At 29.0% G+C, this 22,593-nt stretch overlaps 3 protein-coding genes across 10 annotated transcripts in view; 2 read left to right on the forward strand and 1 right to left on the reverse strand.

Moving 5' to 3' along the window:
• sff (BRSK family serine/threonine-protein kinase sugar-free frosting) overlaps positions 1–5,034 on the forward strand; it is a 135,558-nt gene extending 130,524 nt beyond the window's left edge. For all 5 annotated transcript variants that reach the window (XM_074134193.1, XM_074134195.1, XM_074134194.1 and 2 more), the window contains exon 16: positions 669–5,034. The gene's annotated coding sequence lies outside the window, so the exon portion shown is untranslated. The remainder of the gene's footprint in view (positions 1–668) is intronic.
• Positions 5,035–5,114: 80 nt separating this feature from the next.
• Positions 5,115–13,611, reverse strand: LOC141457342 (uncharacterized). Of its 4 annotated transcripts, XM_074134201.1 has the most exons (10): positions 12,732–13,001; positions 12,495–12,627; positions 11,496–11,632; positions 10,714–10,910; positions 9,759–9,915; positions 9,490–9,678; positions 9,169–9,377; positions 7,866–7,978; positions 7,254–7,411; positions 5,115–6,081 (listed from the first exon to the last, which is right to left on the reverse strand). In XM_074134201.1, exons 1-9 carry the CDS (start codon positions 12,891–12,893, stop codon positions 7,266–7,268), a joined length of 1,443 nt encoding a protein of 480 aa, XP_073990302.1. In that variant the 5' UTR covers positions 12,894–13,001; the 3' UTR covers positions 5,115–6,081; positions 7,254–7,265. The 4 variants fall into 4 exon arrangements, with proteins under 4 accessions (XP_073990302.1, XP_073990304.1, XP_073990303.1 ...); XM_074134203.1 differs by lacking the exon at positions 12,732–13,001 and adding an exon at positions 13,110–13,611 and having other exon boundaries at positions 5,115–7,411; positions 12,469–12,627; XM_074134202.1 differs by lacking the exon at positions 12,732–13,001 and adding an exon at positions 13,110–13,609 and having other exon boundaries at positions 5,115–7,411.
• Positions 13,612–14,771: 1,160 nt separating this feature from the next.
• LOC141456974 (heat shock protein 60A-like) lies at positions 14,772–21,732 on the forward strand. The gene is made up of 14 exons (XM_074133414.1): positions 14,772–14,929; positions 15,934–16,071; positions 16,168–16,344; positions 16,424–16,499; positions 16,656–16,804; positions 17,497–17,620; positions 17,726–17,894; positions 18,106–18,197; positions 18,269–18,381; positions 18,451–18,606; positions 19,076–19,232; positions 20,299–20,387; positions 21,223–21,312; positions 21,403–21,732. Exons 1-14 carry the CDS (start codon positions 14,891–14,893, stop codon positions 21,547–21,549), a joined length of 1,716 nt encoding a protein of 571 aa, XP_073989515.1. The 5' UTR covers positions 14,772–14,890; the 3' UTR covers positions 21,550–21,732.
• Positions 21,733–22,593: the final 861 nt, after the last annotated feature.

The raw sequence follows: 22,593 nt of genomic DNA on the forward strand, positions 1-22,593 counted from the left end.
TTAGGCAGTTGGTTCACTTTTCTATTGTTATTTATATAAAGATTATTAAATAAAAATGGCAATATTCATGATAACAATGTCAAATCTCTTAAGAGTAAAAGTTAAATTTCTCTACTAAACTTTTAATGGTTGAAAATCCAAATTGACCCTTCGTACTATTACTGTAGTCTGTTTGCCACATTTGTAATGCGGTTTTGGTTATTCTCCCTCTTAAATCCGACATTGGAACTTTGTAATCTTCAAATCCTCCATTTTCAGTGGCATCTTTAGCGAGTGTATCCACTACTTCATTCCCTTTAACACCGCTATGTCCTCTTACCCAAAGAAAATGAACGTAAACGCTCTCCTCTTTAAGAAGTGCTATACACTCTACTATTTCCGCAATAATATGATTCATCTTACAAAGTCCGTGCGAGTTAGTTAATCTATGCAGTGCACTCAAGCTATCACTTAGAATTAGAAACTTTTTCTCTGACAAGGAGCCCATATATTTCAGTGACATCAGTATAGCGACTAATTCTGCTGTATAAATAGATGCCTCTTCACATAACTTAGTGGATTGGAAGTTAATAAAGTTATAAGAGATAGTAAATCTTACACTATGTTTTTGCTGTATTTGATTAAAACTAATACATAAATATTTTTTTGTTTATTGGTTTCAATTACAGATGGTAGTGCTAGGATTATCAAAAGGAGTTCTACAGTTAGGAAGGTGTAAGAGATATATCTTCCGAAAACTTAATGGAGGAAGGCCATAATAGTAAACTTCCGAGAGGCCACAAATTCTCTTGATATTTACCTGATATTATTTTATAATGAAATGTGAGTTTTTGTGTTACATTCCATTTATAATAATAATAATAAAAGATGATAATAATAATTAATTACGGTGCCATATAACTAGTTTTTGTCGAATTTCTTAGTCATTCTAAAAGTATATTTCGTTATGCTCATGGTCCTTAATGTAGTCAAATAAATTTTTAAAGCAAATATGTAAGAAAGTAAACCACAAAGAAAGATTACAAATAAATAAATTTTGTAAAAAGTAGTTGTAAATTAAGCGAATATATATATAAATAGTTATGATATTTTAAGAGGTAGTTCTTTTTAGAAAAAAAAAATGAAATCAATAAAATGAAAAAATTGAAAATCGCAGATTTTTTCACTCAGTCCAAAATTTGTGAATTATCTGTTAAAAACTCGACAAAATGTATTAAATTTTAGTAATATTATAATTTCTAGTAATATTTGATTGGATAAGTAACAAAAAATAATCATAATAATTGAAAAAGTGCATTCCTTTGATTTGATAATTTTTTTCTTTAGTTTTTGATGCTTTTCTTTAAGAAAAAAAAAAATGATATATACTTATGTATGTTTTACAATAGGTTAATCTATATTGTCCTAATATTCTTAATTAGGAATTATCGTCCAAACTATTGCAATGTATTTTCTTGTTTAAGACAAGAAAATTTTAAGTGATCACTTGAAGATTACATTACTAAACAAACACATAATTACTGTATACAACAAATATGTAAAAATTTTTGAAAAAACACAATATTATAAGAATTTATAATATTGTGTTGAATTTTATTTTATTCGTTTTTGATTCTTTTGATAAACAATTTACTTAAAACAATAAGTAATGGTACTTTAACACTTAAAATATATATTTTTCGTGTTAATCTATCATATAATAAACATGTAAAATATTATATATTTCCAATTTATTATATGCATGAATAAAAAATGGTGATAATTGTATATATAATCAAAATAAGCCTTGTACTAATTTTTTGCTACATTTCCATAAGGTTGTTTTTCTTTTTTTCTTTATATCTTTGTTAATGATACACCAAAAACAAATTGGGGAGAATTTTAAATAAATAATAAAAATGTTACGCATATCGATATTGTTTTAAAAAGGAAAATGCTAAATCTGTGTGATAATATTTAGAAACTTAAAAAGAAAAACAAAATAATGTGTTGAAGGAAAAGTATGGGACAAAAATAAATTTCGCTGAAAATGAAAGTTTTTAACTTATTATACTCTAAACGTTAAACAAAAGAAAAAGATAAAATTGAAAATAAAAATCTGATTTTATTAATAAACATTTAATGTGATTCTCTTGTAAATATTAATGTATAAAAACAAAGAAATTAATTGCGTCTTAATTAATTAGTTGTATTGCAATGCCATAAATGTAATCTACAGCTAGATGAGAATTGTTTGTTTTGTTTTTAAATAATAAAAAGAAGAGTTAATCTAAAATTTTAGCAATGCTAATGACATAAAAAGAAGAAGTGACCGGTAGATACAAACAGTTGTTTAATATGTCAGCAATAATAAAAATCAAACCAGTTTTTTTTTTATAATATACAAAAAAGAGCTGAATGAGATTATCCCTTTTTCTTCATACATTTTACATTAATTTTTTGACTTTTTAGTCGGTAATAATATTAAATCTGATCACCTTCCAGCCTGAATTATTCAACAAAACGAGAATTATAAAGTGGAAATAGAAAAACTTGCACTGGTTTGAAAAACGATGGGTACAAAAAAAAAATTTGTCTCGGCTCTTTGGAATCGATTCATCACATTTCAATTAAAAATTAAATATTCAATAATTATTTTTATAAAATCCTATAATGCATTTAGGTAGTAAAGCACCTTAAGCTTGAAAACTTAGTAAAGAGAATCTTAGGAGTTAAATGCAAATGCATCTCTCTTATGTGTTACTTCTGATGATGCACTGTCATTTCAGAATGTAGTAATTATAAAGTTCAAATAAAGTTTACCAGAAAACTAATAACGTACCGATTTTTAAATTGTGTTAAGCCCGCATTGCTGGATTATGTCTTCGTATCAAACTTTTTTTTTTTTGGCCGATTTTCTGATCTTCATCAGAAGTTGATACACTGGTTTATTAAAAAGAATTTGATTTCAAGTAAGTTTGAGTCCAACTTAAAATAAATCAGTCCAACTTTTAGGTCTGATGAATCTATTTCATTAGGAGTTATAAATAACTCAAAATTACCATTTTTTCAACAACAAAAAAATGTTACTTTTTACGACTTATTCTAATTTAAATAATATAAGCCCATTGTGAATGCCTGCTGATTTATTAAAATTTCTCTCGCAAAGAAACAGTTTTTTTAGACCAAAATAAGTGGTAGTCATGGCAGCTAACAGTTTCTATAGAACTATAAGTTCTTGTAACAAATGTAAAAGTACAAGGATTTTGTTCACAGTTTTCCTCAAGCCTTCATCATTGACAGTTGCTAACGTCGTGAGGCTTTATCAGAGGCCACATCTTCACCGTTAAAGTTTTGAAATCAATATGCTGACGAAAGATAAATTCTATCCTTCGATTTCTCTCTATTTTTTTTTTTTTTTTTTTAAATATTTTTAGTGAATAAATATTATTTTACTTTTGTTAGACAAGGTTTTCTTACGAGACCTTACATTTGAGCTGACAATCACAGTTTAGATGAACACAAGTAGTATTAGTTTAGATTTGAAGTTCATGAAATTTCTTTCGACAGCAAGACTTTTTTTTATTATTATTTGTGTAAAAAAGTGCAAGCTATGTTAAGTGAGCAATCAGCTGTGTAAAGATACCTAAAACCTGATCGGTTCATAGAACCTCTTAAAAACAGGCATTACCCGACATACTATGTATACTTTCTATCATAACAATAATTTTTTTGGTTTTTTTTGTTTAGTTATATTTTAATTAAAAAATAAATTTAAATCAGGATCTGGCGTTCTGGAGAATGTAAAAATAAAAAACATTGCTACAATCATTTAAGAATATTTTCAATCCATTGTTTGTGGAAAACAAAAATGGAATGTGGTGAATCCAGTTTGGAATTCAATATTAATAACTTTTAATTTCTGTATTGTACCTAAGAATATGCTGAAAAGTTGTTACTTGGAGAAATGAAGTTTCTTTATTAGTATCTCTAGTAATTTACGATGCTGTCTAATTTATTATATTTTTTTAACTGTACAAGTGAAACCGTGAGTGTATGGAAGGTCAAAATTTTAAATTTACGCTGCTGATCATTAATCGATACCATCAAAATTTAAAATGTAAGGTATCTCAACCTACTCTTTACTTGTACCCAAATAATGGAACAAAATTTCTTTCTTTATAACGTCTTAAAAGGATTAAAAACTGTACTAAATTTTTGAAAATAATGGATTTGTTTTAAAATGGTTAATTAGTTATTTTGACATACAAAGGAAACTATAACTTCAATCTGGCTCCAAGCACCTAGCTAGTAAATTATTAAGATTCATTTTTCACCTTTTTCAAATAAACAATTCATTCAAACAATAAGTCATTCATTGAAGTGATCTTGAACTTTTTTTGTGGAAAATGGAGAAACTTAAGAAAAAATGCCGTCTTATTTGTGCAATAAGTAGAATTTATAAACGTACAGATTATTTATTCAGTTATTTTTTAAAAGTACAGCTATTAAAATTATTGTGTAATCTCAGAAATGAATTAATAAAATTCAAATTGTAAAAAAAATGCATGTCTATATGACAATTACATTGAAATAATTTGTATTGGTAAATAGTTTTTGTTGAATTGCATAGGTTTTTACATTAATTTTTTTAAGTTACCTTTTAATTAGGAAAATTCCTTTATTTCTTTTTATGTAAATAAACTATTACGTATAAATCTTTATTCTTCAGAAAGATCTTTTCGTAAAAGACAAAAACCCAATGTGCAATACCTTTTTTATAGGAGAAACTAAGAAGAAATATAGATTTTATAGTTAATTTATTATTTTTTATTATATTGTTTATAATTATAAAACAAAAACAAATGAAAAAGTTATAATTTATTTAAATAAAACAATTTTTCGGTATATATATTTAAATAAAAATTGAAAAATGTACTGTGAAGAGCGCTTCGTGTTGTTATCTAAATGAAAATTTGCTTGTTTTTTGTATTGGCCACATAATATTTTATGATGGAAGTTGGCATTAATAATAAAGCCTATCTTTAAAAAATCTTTTTATAATACCATTTAATTTTGGAAACCCATTCTTTTGCAAAATTTTTGCAGTGCAAAAAAAAAAATCCTTAACAGCATTATGAAAATTTCTTATTTATTTATTTATTTACATTCTTAAGAAATAAGGGGAACACAAAACACTGGGTAATTTTCCTTTCAATTTAATTTAAATTCGTCAGTTTTCCAACACTTATCAATGGAGTTACGAAGTGTTTTATTTTAAAAATTATTAGCTAGACAAAGATTGTTTTATCTGACCTCTCGAACCTACGTCATCTGGATAAAGAAGTTGACTTACATCTTAAGTCGTTTTCAAAAAAACTTGTCGATGCCCTTGGCCAACCGTTCAAAATTCTTGAGAAGAAGATTGGGTATTGTTTTACGTTGTCTTGCAATAATATTTCAATATTTGTCCTGCTGTTCTAACTTCATCGCATCCAATTATTTAACTTTGAGCATTTAACGTCATTCATTTTATCTAAGTATGATTCTTTAATTTTTTTAATAATTCTGTGGGCCGACTTCCTAAAAAAGACAAAAGTCTTTTCTACAAACAGTCATAACTTTGTTGCAAGCTGTAACATGAGTTCTTAATTGGTTTTGATTGCTTAAAAATTCAATTATTAGCAATGTGATAATGATTTTTGCTAAAATTGGGCTCTAATTTTATTTTATTAACAGAAAAGTAGTTTCATGAATTTCAGCACCATCTTCTAAATTCTTAACCCTCTTATAAGAAACTTAAAATGAAAATGATCATGAATTCTGAAACATATAAAGTTCAAAAACACTGATTTTTGAGGTTACTGTACAAGAAAGTGATTTTAAAAGTGCTGTTTGTTTTAGGTTTAAATGTATTTTGGCTTTTGTTGATTTTATTTCTGCATTTACTGCTCCAATAGTCACACCCTTCTTGTTAGGAATCAATTGTTGACGGCTGTAAGCTCGGATGTTTGCTGCAAAGGTTATTTCTCCACCAGCTTGACTAATTTTTCTCTTCCACCCAAAATTTTCTTTTTTCACTCGAAATATTCGTATGTTCTCCTAAATTCAAAAGAAACTAATTTATTTAATTTTTGTTTTAGACATTAACGTAAGGATTACAATAATCAAATTGACTTTCACAATTAACCACCTCGTATAAAGGACTTCAATAAAATTTGATCTTAATTTGTGATACCAAATTGTTAAAACTTATTTTATTTCAACCTTTATCTAACGTTACTATAACTCTTATCATTGTACTTTTTTAACCAAAAAATATTTTATTTCCTGATATAGCAACAATAGTTTTGATTTTTTAAGATTATTCTCTAATTAAATTATATTGTTATCCATCTGTGGGTTAGTCCATGCAACCTTGGATGAATTTAACCCTCGTTGCATGGCAGTTGAATGAATGAATTTGTATGTTAAATGAATAGTAAGATAGAGTTTGCCTAGTGGACCGCAAATCCAAAGAGAAGTAAATACAGTGGGAAGTAAGAAACAATGTTCCATTAACTTAAATTACTCATTGCTGAATTTGTAGCCAATCCGCCAGAAAAAAAGTAGACATTTAAAGAAATTAAAGGACTGTAGAATACAATTGAATTCAAATGAACAATATCCAAAAACTCTGTTAATAGAAGAAAAAGAAGCTTATTTATTCTTTCTTTACCATTACTTTTATATGAAGAAGGCTGGAGACGCAATTGATGCCCCATTAAAGCAAATAGTAGATAAATACTAGTAAAATAAAAACAAATATTAGTTAATGTTGTACAAAACATTAGTATTGTCGGACGGAACAGAAACTTGGAATCTTATCAACTGAAATGGACGGCTAAAGAATATCTGCAGGAAGATCAGGAAGAGAAAAATGCAATTGGTAAAGATTTAGAGGTAAAAATGAACAACAGCTAATCTGTTCAACGAGACTATTTAACAGAACTGTGAGACGAAACTAGACCACGTAGCTTTAGGCAAAAGTTAAGACGTCGTCGTTTCACATCACTCAAAGCCATATATTTATTTTTTGATAAACTTGAAAAAAATAAAATAAAACTTAATAAAATTATTTTTCTAAAAATTAGTCACAGAAATCTTATTTCCAGGCTACCATAATTTCTTTTAGAAATCTGGTGATTTTCATAATTAATGTTTATCAAAGTAAACCATTTCTAAGTTGAAAGCAACAAAAACCAAATCATATTATTAAATGAAAAATTAAAAACCACAATTCAAATTCAGAGGGGTAGTTTAGTTTTATCAGTTTCCGTTATTTTCTTTACAACTAAACTTATTTTTTTGTTTCTGTTCCGATAAGCATTTCCATTAAACATATAATCTTTCTTTCTTTTAGCAGCCATTTCAGCAAAAGTGCGATCACGGCCTGAAATTTGAAGTATATTATATAAATAATTCATAAATTGAAGTCTTTATTTTCAAATAAATGTATAAAATAAAACTATTACTTAAAACTGGCAAAAATTTCTGTGGGATTTGATTAGAATAAATTGCAAAGTTTTTTTTAACTAGATATAAATAATTACTATAATTTGATTACAGTGCTTAATTTTCACTTGCTAATTTAATTCCCTTTAAAATGTAAGTGTTCTCAGTTTGAGAAGCTATAAGATTGGATGAATCATAGAATAGAAGGGATAGAACTCGGAGTAAAAATGATTAGAAACCTTTATATTTTGAATCCTTCCGTTCCCAATTTCATCATTGGATTCAAATTTGTAAATAGCAATTTATATTATGGTGAATTACTCATCGAAATATTTCAATATAAATTCATTTCGGAAAATTACAAATAATATTAAAAATACGTAATGAATTACTTTTAGCCTTTAGTTTTTTAGCAACTTCATCCAAATATCCAGAAGAAACCAAATAACTTGGTTTGGCATATTGGGGATTTTCTAATAACCACTGACAAAATTTCTCCAGGACTCTGAAACAATAATATTTATCTAAAATAAAATCAAGTTATCATTAGTGTTATTATGATTTGTTCATCATTTTTCCAATTATTGCTGAATTAAAACAAAAAAAACTTTCAATTTCACTTTTTTTTTGTTAGGAGAGATATTAACTAGCAATCTGCTTCATGAAGTTCGTTCTTTGAAGTGATTTCAGAGGGGTTTTGAAAGTTAATGTACATTGAAACTGTACAGCGGTTTAATGCTAAGGGCTCATGTAAATGATATAATAGTATATCATTTACTATTGTCAATTGACTATTGTCAATATCCAACTTATTTTCCATTGTGAAAAACATTCATTCTTTTCCCTTTATAATATATTTGTTATATTATGTTACAACAAAAGTCTTTGAAATTTTTCTAGTAGTTGTTCATCCACATCCAGCTTGATGTCCAGGCCCTATTGCTTCGAACTTACTACTTATCCAATCCCTTGGTTCACTGTTTGCAGGAATTTAGAACAGAAAGAGAAGTGAAAGATTGTATTAAATACTTTTCTTTCAAGAGAACCATCGTGGTGGCTAATTGAACTAGGTAGAATTCAACAAAAGTACTGAGCATTAGAATTCTGGAAAAATTACAAAAAAAAAAAATAAGGAGCGCCATAATTAAAAAGGAAGTTCTTCATTTTTGCATAAGATCCCAAATAAAGACAAATTATTTGCCTTTTTCACCGTACTAAATTAGAATTAAATTACTGGCACAAAGAAGGGCAGGTTGTTGAATAGATTATGCTTTAAAGAATAAAATGTTGTCATGGTACTGATTAAATTATATCATCTACCATCATTACTTTTGTAAAATTTGAGCAAGACAATACGAACCTCAATTAGATAAATCTATAATAATAATAATAATAATAATAAAGATCAGGGAAGGGATTAGCTATGAGGTTAGCATACTGGACTCCCACGCGGAGGTCCCGGGTTCGAATCCAGCAGCTGACCCTTAGATTTTCTCTTCCTAGGAGCTTCTTACAGCTCACTGTCCGGTGATGGACAGTGTTGTCTGTAACGAGAGAACACTGTCCGGAGGCCGGCAGTGCACTGGAAAAAGCTCCGGGCGCTAATAACCTCAGCTGTTGATGCGCCAAAAAAAAAAAAAAAAAAAAATAATAAAGATCACAAAAAATAGTAAAGAATAGAAGATAAAGACTAACGGTGTCCCAATTAGTTTATGCCAGAGTAGAGCTCCAGATTGTAGCTCTGGTGGGATTATTTCTGCATTAAACCATTTCTCTTTTGTATTTGTTTTAGGTTTGTTGTTTGATTTTGGATGTTTTTTACCAAAACCAATAGTACGTTCAGGTATTTTCTCGTACATCGAATCCCATATAATTTGTCTGTGTAGGGCAGCTCGTTCGTTCATCTAAATAATGATTATTTATTCAGTAATTATTATTTATTTAGTAAGGGGTATTCGTTTAAAATTTGGGGAAAAAAACTAGAACAATTAATAATAAATATATTGGCAATACTACCCATGGAACATCATAAAATTTCGCTATTGAATCAGGAACGGACGATAACTCTCTTATTTCAACTTTCATAGTTCTTAATGTTTGATCTTTTAGATCCACTTGGAACATTTCCTTAAGCATTGATTCAGTAAGTAATGAATCAGTAAAGCCAGCTTTCTCCCTCATCCACTGAATAAATTCTTTGGCTATCTAAATCATAAAATAATTAGTTGTTACTGAGCCTTTTTAAAATCATATTTTTTTTTTTTTTTTTTAAGAAAGTACCATACCATATCCGCAGCAACTTTCGCCTGTTCTTCCAGGTCCAACTGTTCAATTGGTGTTGATTTTTTTTGAGTTCTCCAAGTGCTTGCAACTTCATCATTTGACTTTGATAGAAATTTTTGATAAGGTGATCTAATATCTTGCAAGACATCCTTTGGTGGCCTAATAAAAGATTTATAATTTCACAACATCTTTAGTAGAGTAATAATTTTATTAATTTCACACAAGAATTTTATTTCATCAATGAAAAATATTTTTAGAGAGAAATAATTCTGAATACATTGTGTAAATAATTTGTAAACAATTAATTTGTTGACTTTTTTTAAAATACTTTCAATGATTGAATAATTTCGTGAGTTCAGAACAACAGTTATGATCAGAAAGCTGGAAACTTATATGAATATGTGTAAAGAGATCTCACCTAACAAATATACATATATAAAAATTGCAATTTTTCTTGAAATAACTTTTTGAAAATAAATCGTCATACGGTCGGATTTTATTCTATTATATGAATGCTAAAAATGCTAGGTTTTTAGATGATCATAAAAGATGATAAACCTGTAGCAAAGCTTTTTTGAATCTGGAAAGGTTGTGAATGGCGACACCACTTCTACCATTGGATACAGCACACCTGGTTACAGAGCTTTACACTCTGATGTACTCGTATCAAACTCAGCTCTCCATCTTTATTTTTCTAGTATTCTTTAGTTTTAGCATTTTATTTTTTATTTTTTGATCTTATTGAGTCATTTGAAGATTACTTAATACTTTAACTGGTGAGGATCTCATTTTAGTGAATGAGTGGGAAATAAATTTTATTTGTGGGACTAAAGTTGAGATCTAAATGAAGTTGTGTTTGCAAAATGTATTCGAATGGGTTGTTGTATCAATGATCTCTATGTAAACAATTCAGTTCACCAATAAGACTAACCAAGAAGTAAACAGATTCGTACTCACGTTGGTGGCTCGGTAGGCGGATTCACAAATAAATCATCGTTGTCACAATCAACATTTCCTTGAAAGGCCTGTAATGCCTGAAGTACTTTCAATCCTGCCACTTTCCATTTCATAAGTCTACACTCTTTTCGAAATTGTTCTGGAACTTTTAGATTTAATTCTTCTCTCGCAAATTCTATAGATTTCACTTCCTTTAGCTATAAAAAAAAAAAGTGAGGAATTAGAAAAACTAAGTCAAACTAGCTTTTAAAAATTTTGCAGTTTATAAAAATAAATCACTTATTTATTTATTTTTATTTTTGCATTACCTCAATCAACGTAATTCATCTTTAAACTACGTGCAAAATGAATAAGAGAAATTAGATCAGTCGAACAGAACATTCTGGTTGTCAAACATTTCTTGCACAAACGGCTAAAGTTTTTTATAGTAGATTCTGTTTGTACAGTACTCGGACAAAGTACATGCAATAAATATCTATGTATATCCTACAAAAAAGTAATGGCTGGTTTCTCTTTTAATTTTTTTTATTTAATTTACCAATAATCCTTCAAACTCAAGACAAACCCCAATAAAAAATAATCTTACGAACAAACAAAAACTCAGCCTTAATCCTGCTAATTATGTTTTTCAAAACTGAGGCCACAGAAGCTAGTCCTGTTTATAACGTTTACTAGAATTTCGCTATACTTGATGTATAAAAAACCAAATAGTATTGTACTGTTTTTCTAGAGCAATACAAATATTACAAATTAAAAGAAATAAATTATAACTATTGAATTACCCCTTCATCTTCTTGTTTGCTCCTCATAGATATTGTACGAGGTTCTAATCTTGTTATTCCTAAAAAGGTAAGGCTGCTTTCATCTGTACTAGAAGTTCTTGTTGAACTCAGGCGCATTCGACTCTTCCTTGGTACATCTTCAGGCATAAATATTTATAGGAATTAAATTTATGTCAAATCTTTTCTTGGCAATAACCCTACCAAGAGATTTATCTACAAGTTTCATACTTACATAGTACAAGTATTAAATTGCAGATAAAAATTCTTACAATTATAATAATAAAAATAGCAAATAATATCAAAACAAAATAATAATCTAATTACACATCATCAATAATCTCATTTACACCTGCCAAGTGAACCCAATGAAATAGAGACAATCTTTTGTACCCAACTTGTTTAGAAACCGCTTATTTCCTTAGCAGACTGTAGATCATAATATAAGAACACTGATTTTGTAGGAGATGGTGATAATCTTGTACTACGGTACAAGACTAGTTTTAGACATTTACAAGATAATATTTGAGTCTGGATTTATTATATAGATATTTTAAATTAATTAAATAAAATTGCTTGAGTACTGATATGCATTTTTTTTTTTTTAGTATTTTAAATAACTGACAAAACTAACGCTAACGGCTAACCAGTCTTTCTCTAATTGTGGTAAGTTAGGTTTTGTTCAATGCATTTCCTTAGTAACACTATATGTTAGTTGTGAACTAACCAAAAAATTAAAATAGTCTAAAAAATTGTATTTGACAAGAAAAAAATCCATTTACGAATTCCCTCGACGCCTTAAAACGATATTTTCAACTCCCAAGTAAAGCCAGTTGATTTAAAAAGTCTAGATTATTATTAATCCAGATTTAGTGGAACATTTATTAAATACTTATTATTACATATCTTTTTAAAAAAAAGTAATGTATTTTGCTATTTCCTTATTCAATCAAGCATGTATTAGGTAAAAAATTACTTGTTGAGAAGGAAAATTTTACTGACAATCATAAAGTGAATAGTCCCTTTCCGGCCCTTCCTCGTGATCAGGAGGTGGAAGTTTGAAAATCGTTTGAAAAATATGGTACTTATTTTCTGGTATTACATTTTCTATCTTCTTTTTCCATCTGTATAGATTCTGAAAAAAAAGAATTGTAATTAATTTCAAAAACAAGTTAAAAATAGAAGTAGTCACGTGAATAGCCCAGTGAAGGGCCAAAAACATTCTCAATGAAAACTAACATTCAATACAGCACACTCATCAAATGTTCTGGATTTAGGTTTCTTCTTGGAGAAAACGAATTGAGAAAATTGGTTATTTGTCTTAGGCCGTTTGGGAAAATTATCAAATTTTTTTTTCGGGGACTCATATTCTTTTGTTAAATTCACTTTTTTAAATGGCATTTTTTATTTCTGTATTTATCGAGCAACATTAAGCATGAAGAACTTAAACTTACACAGAACAAAACCAACACTAAAACATTGTTGTTTGCTACCTTGACAACTGATTTATTTATTGATTTATATTGTAAATAATTCAACATTTACAAACAATTTTTTTTATAATAATAAATAATTAATTATCAAAATTAAGAAAAAAAAAGTTTTGCTAATACTCACTAGACTTTTGTTTGTACAAAATTGTAATTTACATGTCTACTAAAATGAAGTGATATTGTAGAATAACGCGTGGCGTCAACATCTGAGGTTATTTGCGCCCGGAGCTTTTTTCAGCGTACTGCTGGCCTTTCGACAGTGTTCTCTCGTTACAAACAACACTGTCCATCAACTGACAGTGAGTGAACTGTAAGAAGCTCCTAGGAAGAGAAAATCTAAGGGCCAGCAGTTTTGAAATCTAGTTATTTATTATGTGAAATTATATCCCAAGCTTAGCAGTTTTCTTCAAGATAGTCAAAATAATAATAAACAAAATCAGTAAAGTAAAAACTTCCAGTTGGCTGACTAGATATGTTCAAAGCTAATTAACAAGTCCAGTAGTGTAATGAATCTATACTTAATTTAAAATACGATGACTTGAGAACTTTATCTTGAATGATTTGTCTCTTAGCATAAACAGTTTTTTTTCGTGCACTTAGATGTTTCTTCTTCATGTTAGATAAGAACATTGTTAATTATCTAGAACGATGTAGATCAATAATTCAAATCCCGAGATTAGAGTTAGTTTCCATAGCAACAAAGTGAAATAAATTAAAAATTAAATAAAGTTAAATAAATAAAAAATTCTTTAAGAATTTTTGAGACATTTACAATGAAATAAATAGACACACTATTGAAAATTTTTTTATCAATCATTCATCCTAAATAAACCAATATTACAACTGACCAGTTATTCATACACACTCTAAAAACCACAAATAGTGCAGGCAATGGAAAAATCATCGCTATCTTTCAGACAAACTAAATTCACTCATCTTACTGCACAATTAAAATAAGAACTGATCTGAAATTATTAAATCTCACTGAAAAAAGATAGCTTTCACTTTTTTTTTTCTTTTGTTGCCAACCCACATTTGAAAAATTCCTTCTACAACTACTCAGTCCTAACTGAAATTATCCGATCTTCCCAGAACAACGATTCTGATTTTGCTATGTCACAGATAACTTATGAAATAACTTAACGCTCGAACTAGGAACTGTACTCCGTTATTTTCCGCTAGCCAATTAACTTTCCGTCTTACGATAGAATGCGTTTGGTATTCTGATGCCATTGGAAAATAGAGAGCCGTTCCAGTCTGTGCCTCCAGTAGGTCTCTACGATTGATGTGTAGCTTTAAAATAAGCTCCATACAAAGCAATTACGACAGTTTTCTGGGCTGGCATTGCACTATGAAAAGGAAATGGACTGATTGCCGACACAAAACAAAGTACTTCTATTTACTTTCGTTACTTGTATTGTGTCAAATGAAGAATCGTATTGCCTTCTTGCTCAGCAAAATAATGATGAAGGAAACATCTAAATTATCAAATTTTAGTCTGATCAGGTTGGCAACTGGTTCAGATTATGTGTGAACAGCTTCATCCCAGTAAAATTTTTTTCTATTATATACATATGTATATTATTATTTATATCATGAAGTCCAATTGATGTACTAATGTTAAGAAAAACTTAAATAATTTATTGGTGAAGTGAAACTTATTCTTCTTGTTTCTATGTTGGTGGCTGTATAGTCAAAGATAATTTCAAAAAAATCAAATCAAATAAATAAATATTCTACTCAATCTTATTACTTTAGATAAGTTTCAAAATTAAAGTAGATAAATTGATTAATTCATTGCAAATAGAATTGTTTAACAAATGAATTCGTAAACTATTTGATATTTTTAATCACATATGTTTTTAAATGTTTCCTAATTTAAATTAACTAAGGAAAAAAAATATTATGACTTCATTTTGTAGTAATTTAAGAAAAGGCATTACGGTATGTTTTCATAATTTCTTTTTATTTTTATTTTTTAAATAAGAACTACTGTAAATTTAACTATTAGTTTAACAACCCAGAAATTGCCAAAATCTTTTAAAAGTTATCAGTATTTATACATGCTTGGTAAATATATTCATTAACAGTTTAAATGTCCTAATGCTTACTAAAACTACTTTTAGGAATGCATACTTGAATAGTGAAAACAGTGCTCATTCATCAGTTTTTCCCACATATCCTATTCACAAGAGAATTCACACATTACCTAGATTAGTAAAATTTAAAATCTAGTTTATAAATTTGATACGGTAGATATTGTCTGAGTGGTTAGTGCACTAGGCTCCCAAGTGGAGAACCAGGATTCGAGTACTGCCTTCCCTTAGATTTTCTCTTCCTAGTTGTCTATTAAAACTTATTGTCTGGGGATGGACAGTGTTGTCTGCAGCGGGATTAATTTTTTTGTGGACAATTAACTATATTTCAGGGTTCTATCTTATCAATATTCCACATTCCTCCAGCAGGCAATCTCCATACTTCTCTGTACTTAGACTTTCTAAAAATCAGTAAAAGGGTTCCTTAAATTAGATTTAAATCATTTCTTCTTTATTAAAAAAAAAGTCAATAATTATAGTAGTTTTGTTGGGTAAAATTTCATTCTTTAACAACGTTTTTCTTAATAATCACCTTTCAGTTTTCTTTGTTTATCTGAAATCGAATGTGCTAATTTCTGTAATTCTTCTTCTAGGTCTTCTCTCCTCCAGGCCTTCAATGGTAGTACAGATGTAGGTTGGAACTACTGAAACACCGTTGTATTGCACTCTCGCAACATTGACTGCGATCTCTTTTTCCTCTTCCCATTTAGACTAGCACTTTTCACGACCAAATGTTGTAATCTCTATAAAGATCTATCCATTAACTTTTTAAAAACTCCTCATCAAAGGTCTTTTATACTTTGTTCTGTAATTTATCTATCTCTTGATGTATTTATTTCAAAATGCTTCTAGATAAGACAAGGATGGATTTTTATAAATATGTCAAGATGTTACGCCAAAGATGTTCGTTTTGGGCCAGAAGTAAGAGGTCTAATGCTGAAAGGTGTGGATATTTTGGCTAATGCAGTAGCAGTTACAATGGGTCCTAAAGTAAGGCAAACAATGATTTTACTCCTTTATCGATTTTTTCGCTGCGCAAAATGCTTGATAAATGGAAATTTAATTATTATTATTTACTATAATCAGGGAAGAAATGTTATATTAGAGCAAGGATATGGTTCACCCAAGATCACAAAAGATGGCGTTACAGTAGCCAAATTTATTGATTTAAAAGAAAAATTTCAAAACATTGGCGCCAAAATCGTGCAAGATGTAGCGAATAATACAAATCAACAAGCAGGTGACGGTACTACAACGGCTACAGTAAGTAACAAAATATATATAAGTTCACACATTTCATTGCATTTTAAAATTCTCTTAATATAATGATAAAATCTTTAAGGTTCTAGCAAGGGCAATTGCTAGGGAAGGATTTGAAAAAATCTGTAGTGGTGCAAATCCAGTTGAAATAAGAAAAGGTGGGTTAAAATAAATAAACTAAAATAAAATGGTGTAAAAATCCAGTTTCAAATGTTTTTCTACAAGTTAACTTTTATACAGAACTATAAGGTTTGATTAAAGTTCAACTGTCTGTTGCCGTAGATGAAATCAAATATCTTTTTCCTTCTTTTTAGGAGTAATGCTGGCAGTTGAAGCAGTAAAAAAAGCATTGAAGGAGCAATCTAAACCTGTAACAACACCTGAAGAAATTGCGCAAGTCGCAACTATATCAGCAAATGGTGACAAATCTATAGGAAAGCTTATATCTTTGGCTTTCGAAAAGGTTTCATCTTTGCATAATACCTCTTGCATTCTTCAACTATCGCTTATAGTTTTTTCTTTTCTTAATTAAGTGAATTTATTACTAATCTTGAGTGCTTCTGTGCACTACCCTTATAATAATCACATTGAATATTAAAGGAGTATTTTAAACTTATATTAGATCCTTATAAGAGAATATTAGTATGTAAAATATTTTATTTTAGAAGAAATGCCTCACTTGTCAGAGGATTTTAATTCCAGATTGGATCGTAATCCATTCAGAAATGATTCTTAACTTTTACGCCAGCTTTCCGGGCAGTAGCAATTGTTAGTTTACTCGTAGAGCCCATGACAGTTTCTAAGAATATTTTTCATTGTTAGACTAAATTGGGGTAAAAAGCATTCCCACTTTGGATTCAGGTATTGACTTAGAATGGATCATCTAAATTGCAGTAAATGATGGATCCATTTACACGATATTGTCCATACAATTTGATACTGATTAATTTCCTTGGTGAGAGCTACACTCACAGCCATTTCAATACATGGAATTGGCAATATCTCTTTCAATAGCTTCTGAAGTTTCTTAATGATTCAGCATTGACATAAGATGAGTTCCCGGAGCGAAACGGTTCTAATTCTAGTTTAAATCATTTTTTTGTTGCCATGTTTTCACGTGGGTGAGTTTTTAATGTCACTTTCAAATTATTATAGGTTGGAAAAGATGGTGTAATCACAGTTAAAGAAGGGAAAACTTTAGAAGATCAACTGGAAGTGATCGAAGGGATGAAATTTGATAAAGGGTACATTTCACCCTATTTTATTAATACTAGTAAAGGTAAAAGTAGTTACAGAAATCTATATTTAGTTTCCCAATAAATATTTAAAGTTTATCTTTCAACTGTACCATATGTGCATAACTGAAAATAATCATTTATTTAAGGAGCGAAAGTTGAATTCCAAGACTGTATGATTCTCTTAAGTGAACAGAAAATAATTTCAATAAGATCCATAATACCTGCCCTAGAATTAGCTAATGCGAAAAGAAGGCCTTTACTGATCATTGCAGAAGATGTGGAAGGTGAAGCTTTAACAGCTATTGTTGTTAATAGGTAAACTAGGTTTTTCTTTCTTTGTTCGCAATTTACCTATGATGGTTGAGTCAAATGTTTTTCATATGTCCACTTGTAGAATACTAATAAGAAACATATTTCACGCATTTGTTTTTTACAGCATGAACAAATATTTGCTAGAAAAATTAATTTATGCCTTAAAATGATTAAATACTTTATGTAAAGGGCTAAATAAACTAAAATTTTCTAGATTGAAGATTGGTCTACAAATATGCGCAGTCAAAGCACCTGGATTTGGAGAAAGTAAAAAGGAATTGTTACGAGATATTGGAGTTTCTTGTGGTAAAAAGAAATTTTACGATTTAAATAATGGAGTTTTTTAAAAATTTAATTTGACATATATTTTTGTTTAGGAGCCTTAGTATTTGGAGAAGATTCTCCGTGTCGCATGGAAGATGTAAAAGAAGAACATTTAGGTACGGTTGGCGAAGTAATTATCAACAAAGATAGTACATTGTTTCTCAAGGTAAGATACCAATTTATTTTAGAAATCTTTGTTTTAATTATTTAACGTAAAAAGTAATTTATTTTTCAGAGCAAAGGTAAAAAGGAAGAAATTGAAAGAAGAGTGGAAGAAATAAGATCACTTTTAATTTCTGCTTCAACCGACTTTGAAAAAGAGAAGTTAAAAGAACGATTAGGTCGCCTGATATCTGGAGTGGCCCAGTTACGTGTGGGCGGTTCTAGTGAGGTCTGCCTTCTTATGTCTTCGTTATGTATAACAATAAGAATTAAATTTTTGTTTTTTCTACAAAACATCATTCCTCAACTTGATCACTCTCTGCAAGTCATCCAAAAGCAGTACCAATTCATTCAATTATTCAAGTATTCAACTATACAAAAATGTTTAAATCATTTCAAATTTATATAAAACATACTTTACAAAAAAAAAGTTTTAAATGACCTTCAATTAATTTATCATTTTAAAGTGGCTTGATATATTTTATGAAAATAATTAATTTTTTTACCATAAAGATTATGCTTTAATGAAAATTTTAATATACAAGCTAACGTAGCCATCAAAGCACTTAGGTATTCTTATATCAAAGCACTTTATATTCAAGTATGAAATTAAGTAACTGTTCTGAACTGAATAAAAATGTTAAAACCATTGAATGTATTCCTATATTTGATGTAAATCTGTTTTTATTAAATTTTAGATAGAAGTAAACGAGAAGAAAGATCGTGTAAATGATGCTTTAAATGCTACTAAAGCCGCAATTGAAGAAGGAATTGTCGCAGGTGGAGGTACAGCTTTGCTGAGATGTACTCGAAATCTTTCTTTTCTAGTACCAGATAACAATGATCAGAAAACAGGTACATTTACTGCATTTAAGGGATATCATTAAAAGAAAGATTTTCTACTTCTGTTAGCATAAGCTGATTGTACTAAGAATCTGAGAAATTAACTCTCCCAGTCAAAAGGTTATAAAAAGATAACCTACCATATTGTTGATAATTTCACCTCATTATTTGATCCAAGGATCAATGTAGGATAACGTAGATTGATTTGCTTCTCTTTCAGCATGCATTTCAACAGATTTCTGAAAATTAACTGTATAAAGCGATCTACATACTCAACGTTACCTTCTCTACATCTAGCTGTCACCATCGTCACCTTTTTTTGGTTTGGAGATATAGGTCACGCTAGGATGTTTTTTTTTTTTTTCTTTTCAGGCACATCTTGCTTGCTATCACTTTCCTAGGAATCCTTCCGTATAAGAATTCCACATGGTTTACTCACACTCAATCCGAATTGAGAAGAGTTTTTGTAGTTATATTTTTTTTGCCAAAACCCATTAAAAAAGCTCCGGGATAAAATATTTTTTGTAAAGATTTACTATATTCAAGTCATTTTTTTTTTTTTTTGCGAATTCCTTCACATCAACTTTTTCCTTCAAGATTCAGTTCTAATCGACATTTAGGATCTTGTAATATTTTTTTTCGAGTAATTGATGAACTGATTTACTTCCTCAGTTTGTTTTCCTGGTAGATGGGTGGTTAACATTTCCTCTAATGTGATTGTTCTTAGCATGTTAAGTTGTAAAGAAATTGAAGTGTAGTAAAACAACTTCAAAGCGACCTGAAAGAAGACCGTGTGACTTTTTAAGGGTTACTTTAAATATGTGGGGTTCCCAAAGAATGTAATAGTGAATGGTGAGGATAGGTGGTCTCCAAATCCAAGAAATGATGCATGAGAGATACCAGATCTAGTCATCTGATTATTCTGTAAACGTTAGAAATAATGTTAAAGTACGGTGCAAATGTGCTAGCAAAAAACCTTTACCTTAAAGCAGGAAAAAAAGTAATTCATTTTAAACATACAATTTTTAAAATCACTAATTTTGATAAAATATTGTGAATTTATGCTTATCATTTGCAGGAATTCAAATAGTAAGTAATGCTTTGAAAGAACCTTGCCTTACCATTGCAAGAAATGCTGGTGTTGAAGCTGCATTGATCGTTAACAAAGTAATACCATTTTATTAGTTTTTTTTTTTTTTTCTTTTAATTGGCAAATTGAATCTTATTAATCTTGAATAGCAGTTGAATTGTGAACTATTTTAAAAAACTGGTTTAGTGGGTAATTTTATGTCACCACTGAACAAATCCAGCTGCTGATGCTAAGCTGCTTGTTTGTAGAAGAGGAAGATGCTCTTTATCAAATTACTGCTTGATACTGGAAGTCAAAACTTTTAATAGTGGTAATGCGGCGACTAGAAGACAGTTTTAGAAATTTCTTAATAGTATGGTGTTCTCTTAAAAGTTCCAAAGACTGCCCTTCCACTCAGAAAAGTGAATTGAAAAGTAGAAGTGAAGAGATGAGATGTCAATGATAGGAGCGAGAAAAGGCATTTTTCTGGTTGGTATAAGGTGTCATTAGACAAGAATTTGTCCCAGATGTTTGTTTTGAGAGGTATTTTGAGGTCAAAAATCAAGTTAATAATGAGACCTGTTTTAGTCAATCCTAAAAAATGATTCCAAACTCAACGAATTTTATCACCAATGGATTCCTTCCCATTATATTTGCTATTATTATTACTAGTCAAATATTCGGAACTTCGGATTCTTCCTTCTCAGTCTACCGTCAAAAAGCAGGCAACTGTCGCTGTTTTTTAAGTTATTGGCTTTAGGTACCTAATCTCTTTAAAGAAGATTTTTTTATATTTTCCTTTATTTTACAAAAATATTTCTTTATTCTTGATCGTAAATTGACATTTTTTAAGTTGAAATAATTCAGTTTAGGATATTTTAATAATATGAAAATTTAGGAAGATCTTAAAGTAAAGCATATCTTTCTTTATAGGTAATGCAATCCAAAGGTGATATTGGCTACGATGTAATGAGTGAAGAATTCGTTAATATGATAGATCAGGGAATTATAGACCCAACTAAAGTGAGTATCACTTTTATGCTTAATTTTTTTGGTGAAAAATGTTTTAAAAATATATAATTTAAAGATACTTTTAATTTTTTTTCTATAAAGGTTGTTAGAACAGCTATAAGTGATGCAGCTGGGGTTGCTAGTTTACTGACTACAGCTGAAGCTGTCGTAGCTGAAAAGGATTCAGGAGGTATGAAGATGTCATTCCCTAGATCACCTCCCGGACCATCTTTAGATGCTATGGGTTAAGGCTACATACATATATATTTAAGCTTTTTCAAATTTCCAATATTCTTTGAAGCCTTAATCACATAAATAATTCTCATTTTGGCTGAAATAACTAAATATCAATTAAGGTAGAAGATCAATCCTGATAATAATTGACTATATGACAAATGAACTAAATTTGGCAATAAATTCATTGCAAGAAATGTTTCGCTGTTTTTTTTTAGTACATAAATTAATTTAAAATGTCATTGCACCCGGAGCATTGCCTCCAAGTACTGATTCTTTATTGCAGATGAAACTACATACCTCCAAACTCTGAGCCTTAGAGAAGGTCCTAGCAAGAAAAAATCTGATGGCTCGTTTTACACTCCTCAATGCCAGTAAAATGCTTTTTAAGGCTGTTATACTAGAGTGATAGGCATCATTCTAAAATATCATTTAAGTATAATGTGCGGCCTTATTCCAAATATGCTGGTAATTCCAAATTTGATTTAGTTTAGAGGAAGTGCATTTTACTGAGTGACTTTTTGGGGTAAAACTGATTCAAAAAATTACCTAAATTGCGATAGAAAAAATCTTGAGAATCGCTCTAGATTTGATTTTATAATTATCATAGTGTTATTATTATTTTTTTTTTTTTTAACTTTTATTCCCATTTTGTAATTTTTCTTTTTCTTTTTATATACATAATATTTTATAAATATGTTAATGCTTGATATAGCCATAAAGACAAATATAATTATTCAACTCTCGCGAATTGAATGTACATTATATAAAAATAATTTAAAAAATAAATAAAATAAAGCTTAAAATGTACAGTTCATTGAATAAGTGACTCGCTAAAAGAATATATACATCTCTATACCAATAAATAGAAGCATCAAAATAATTTTTATGATCAACAGAAAGTAACAAGTAAAACTATATAAGCAGTCAACTTTTAGAAATAAGTTTATACTTTTATGATCAAACTAAAATAAAGGTTTGTTTTTGATAAAGATAATTCTTATCGAAAACTTCTCAATATTTTCTCTTATGTTAGAAATAAATTAAAAATTTACAATG

Source organism: Rhodnius prolixus, unplaced genomic scaffold, assembly GCF_049639745.1.
Source record: "Rhodnius prolixus isolate KJV_2025 unplaced genomic scaffold, Rpr scaffold_10, whole genome shotgun sequence".
NCBI classification, from domain to species: domain Eukaryota; kingdom Metazoa; phylum Arthropoda; class Insecta; order Hemiptera; family Reduviidae; genus Rhodnius; species Rhodnius prolixus.

Coding starts and splice junctions, on each gene's coding strand:
- LOC141457342 (XM_074134201.1), bottom strand. CDS start 12,893: ATGCCATTTAAAAAAGTGAATTTAACAAAAGAATATGAGTCCCCGAAA. Junction 11,633..12,494: donor GGACTATTCACTTTATGATT/GTCAGTAAAATT, acceptor TTATGCCTGAAG/ATGTACCAAGGAAGAGTCGA. Junction 9,378..9,489: donor AATTTTATGATGTTCCATGG/GTAGTATTGCCA, acceptor ATCATTATTTAG/ATGAACGAACGAGCTGCCCT.
- LOC141456974 (XM_074133414.1), top strand. CDS start 14,891: ATGACTTCATTTTGTAGTAATTTAAGAAAAGGCATTACG. Junction 16,072..16,167: donor CAGTTACAATGGGTCCTAAA/GTAAGGCAAACA, acceptor TACTATAATCAG/GGAAGAAATGTTATATTAGA. Junction 18,382..18,450: donor ATAGTACATTGTTTCTCAAG/GTAAGATACCAA, acceptor TTTATTTTTCAG/AGCAAAGGTAAAAAGGAAGA.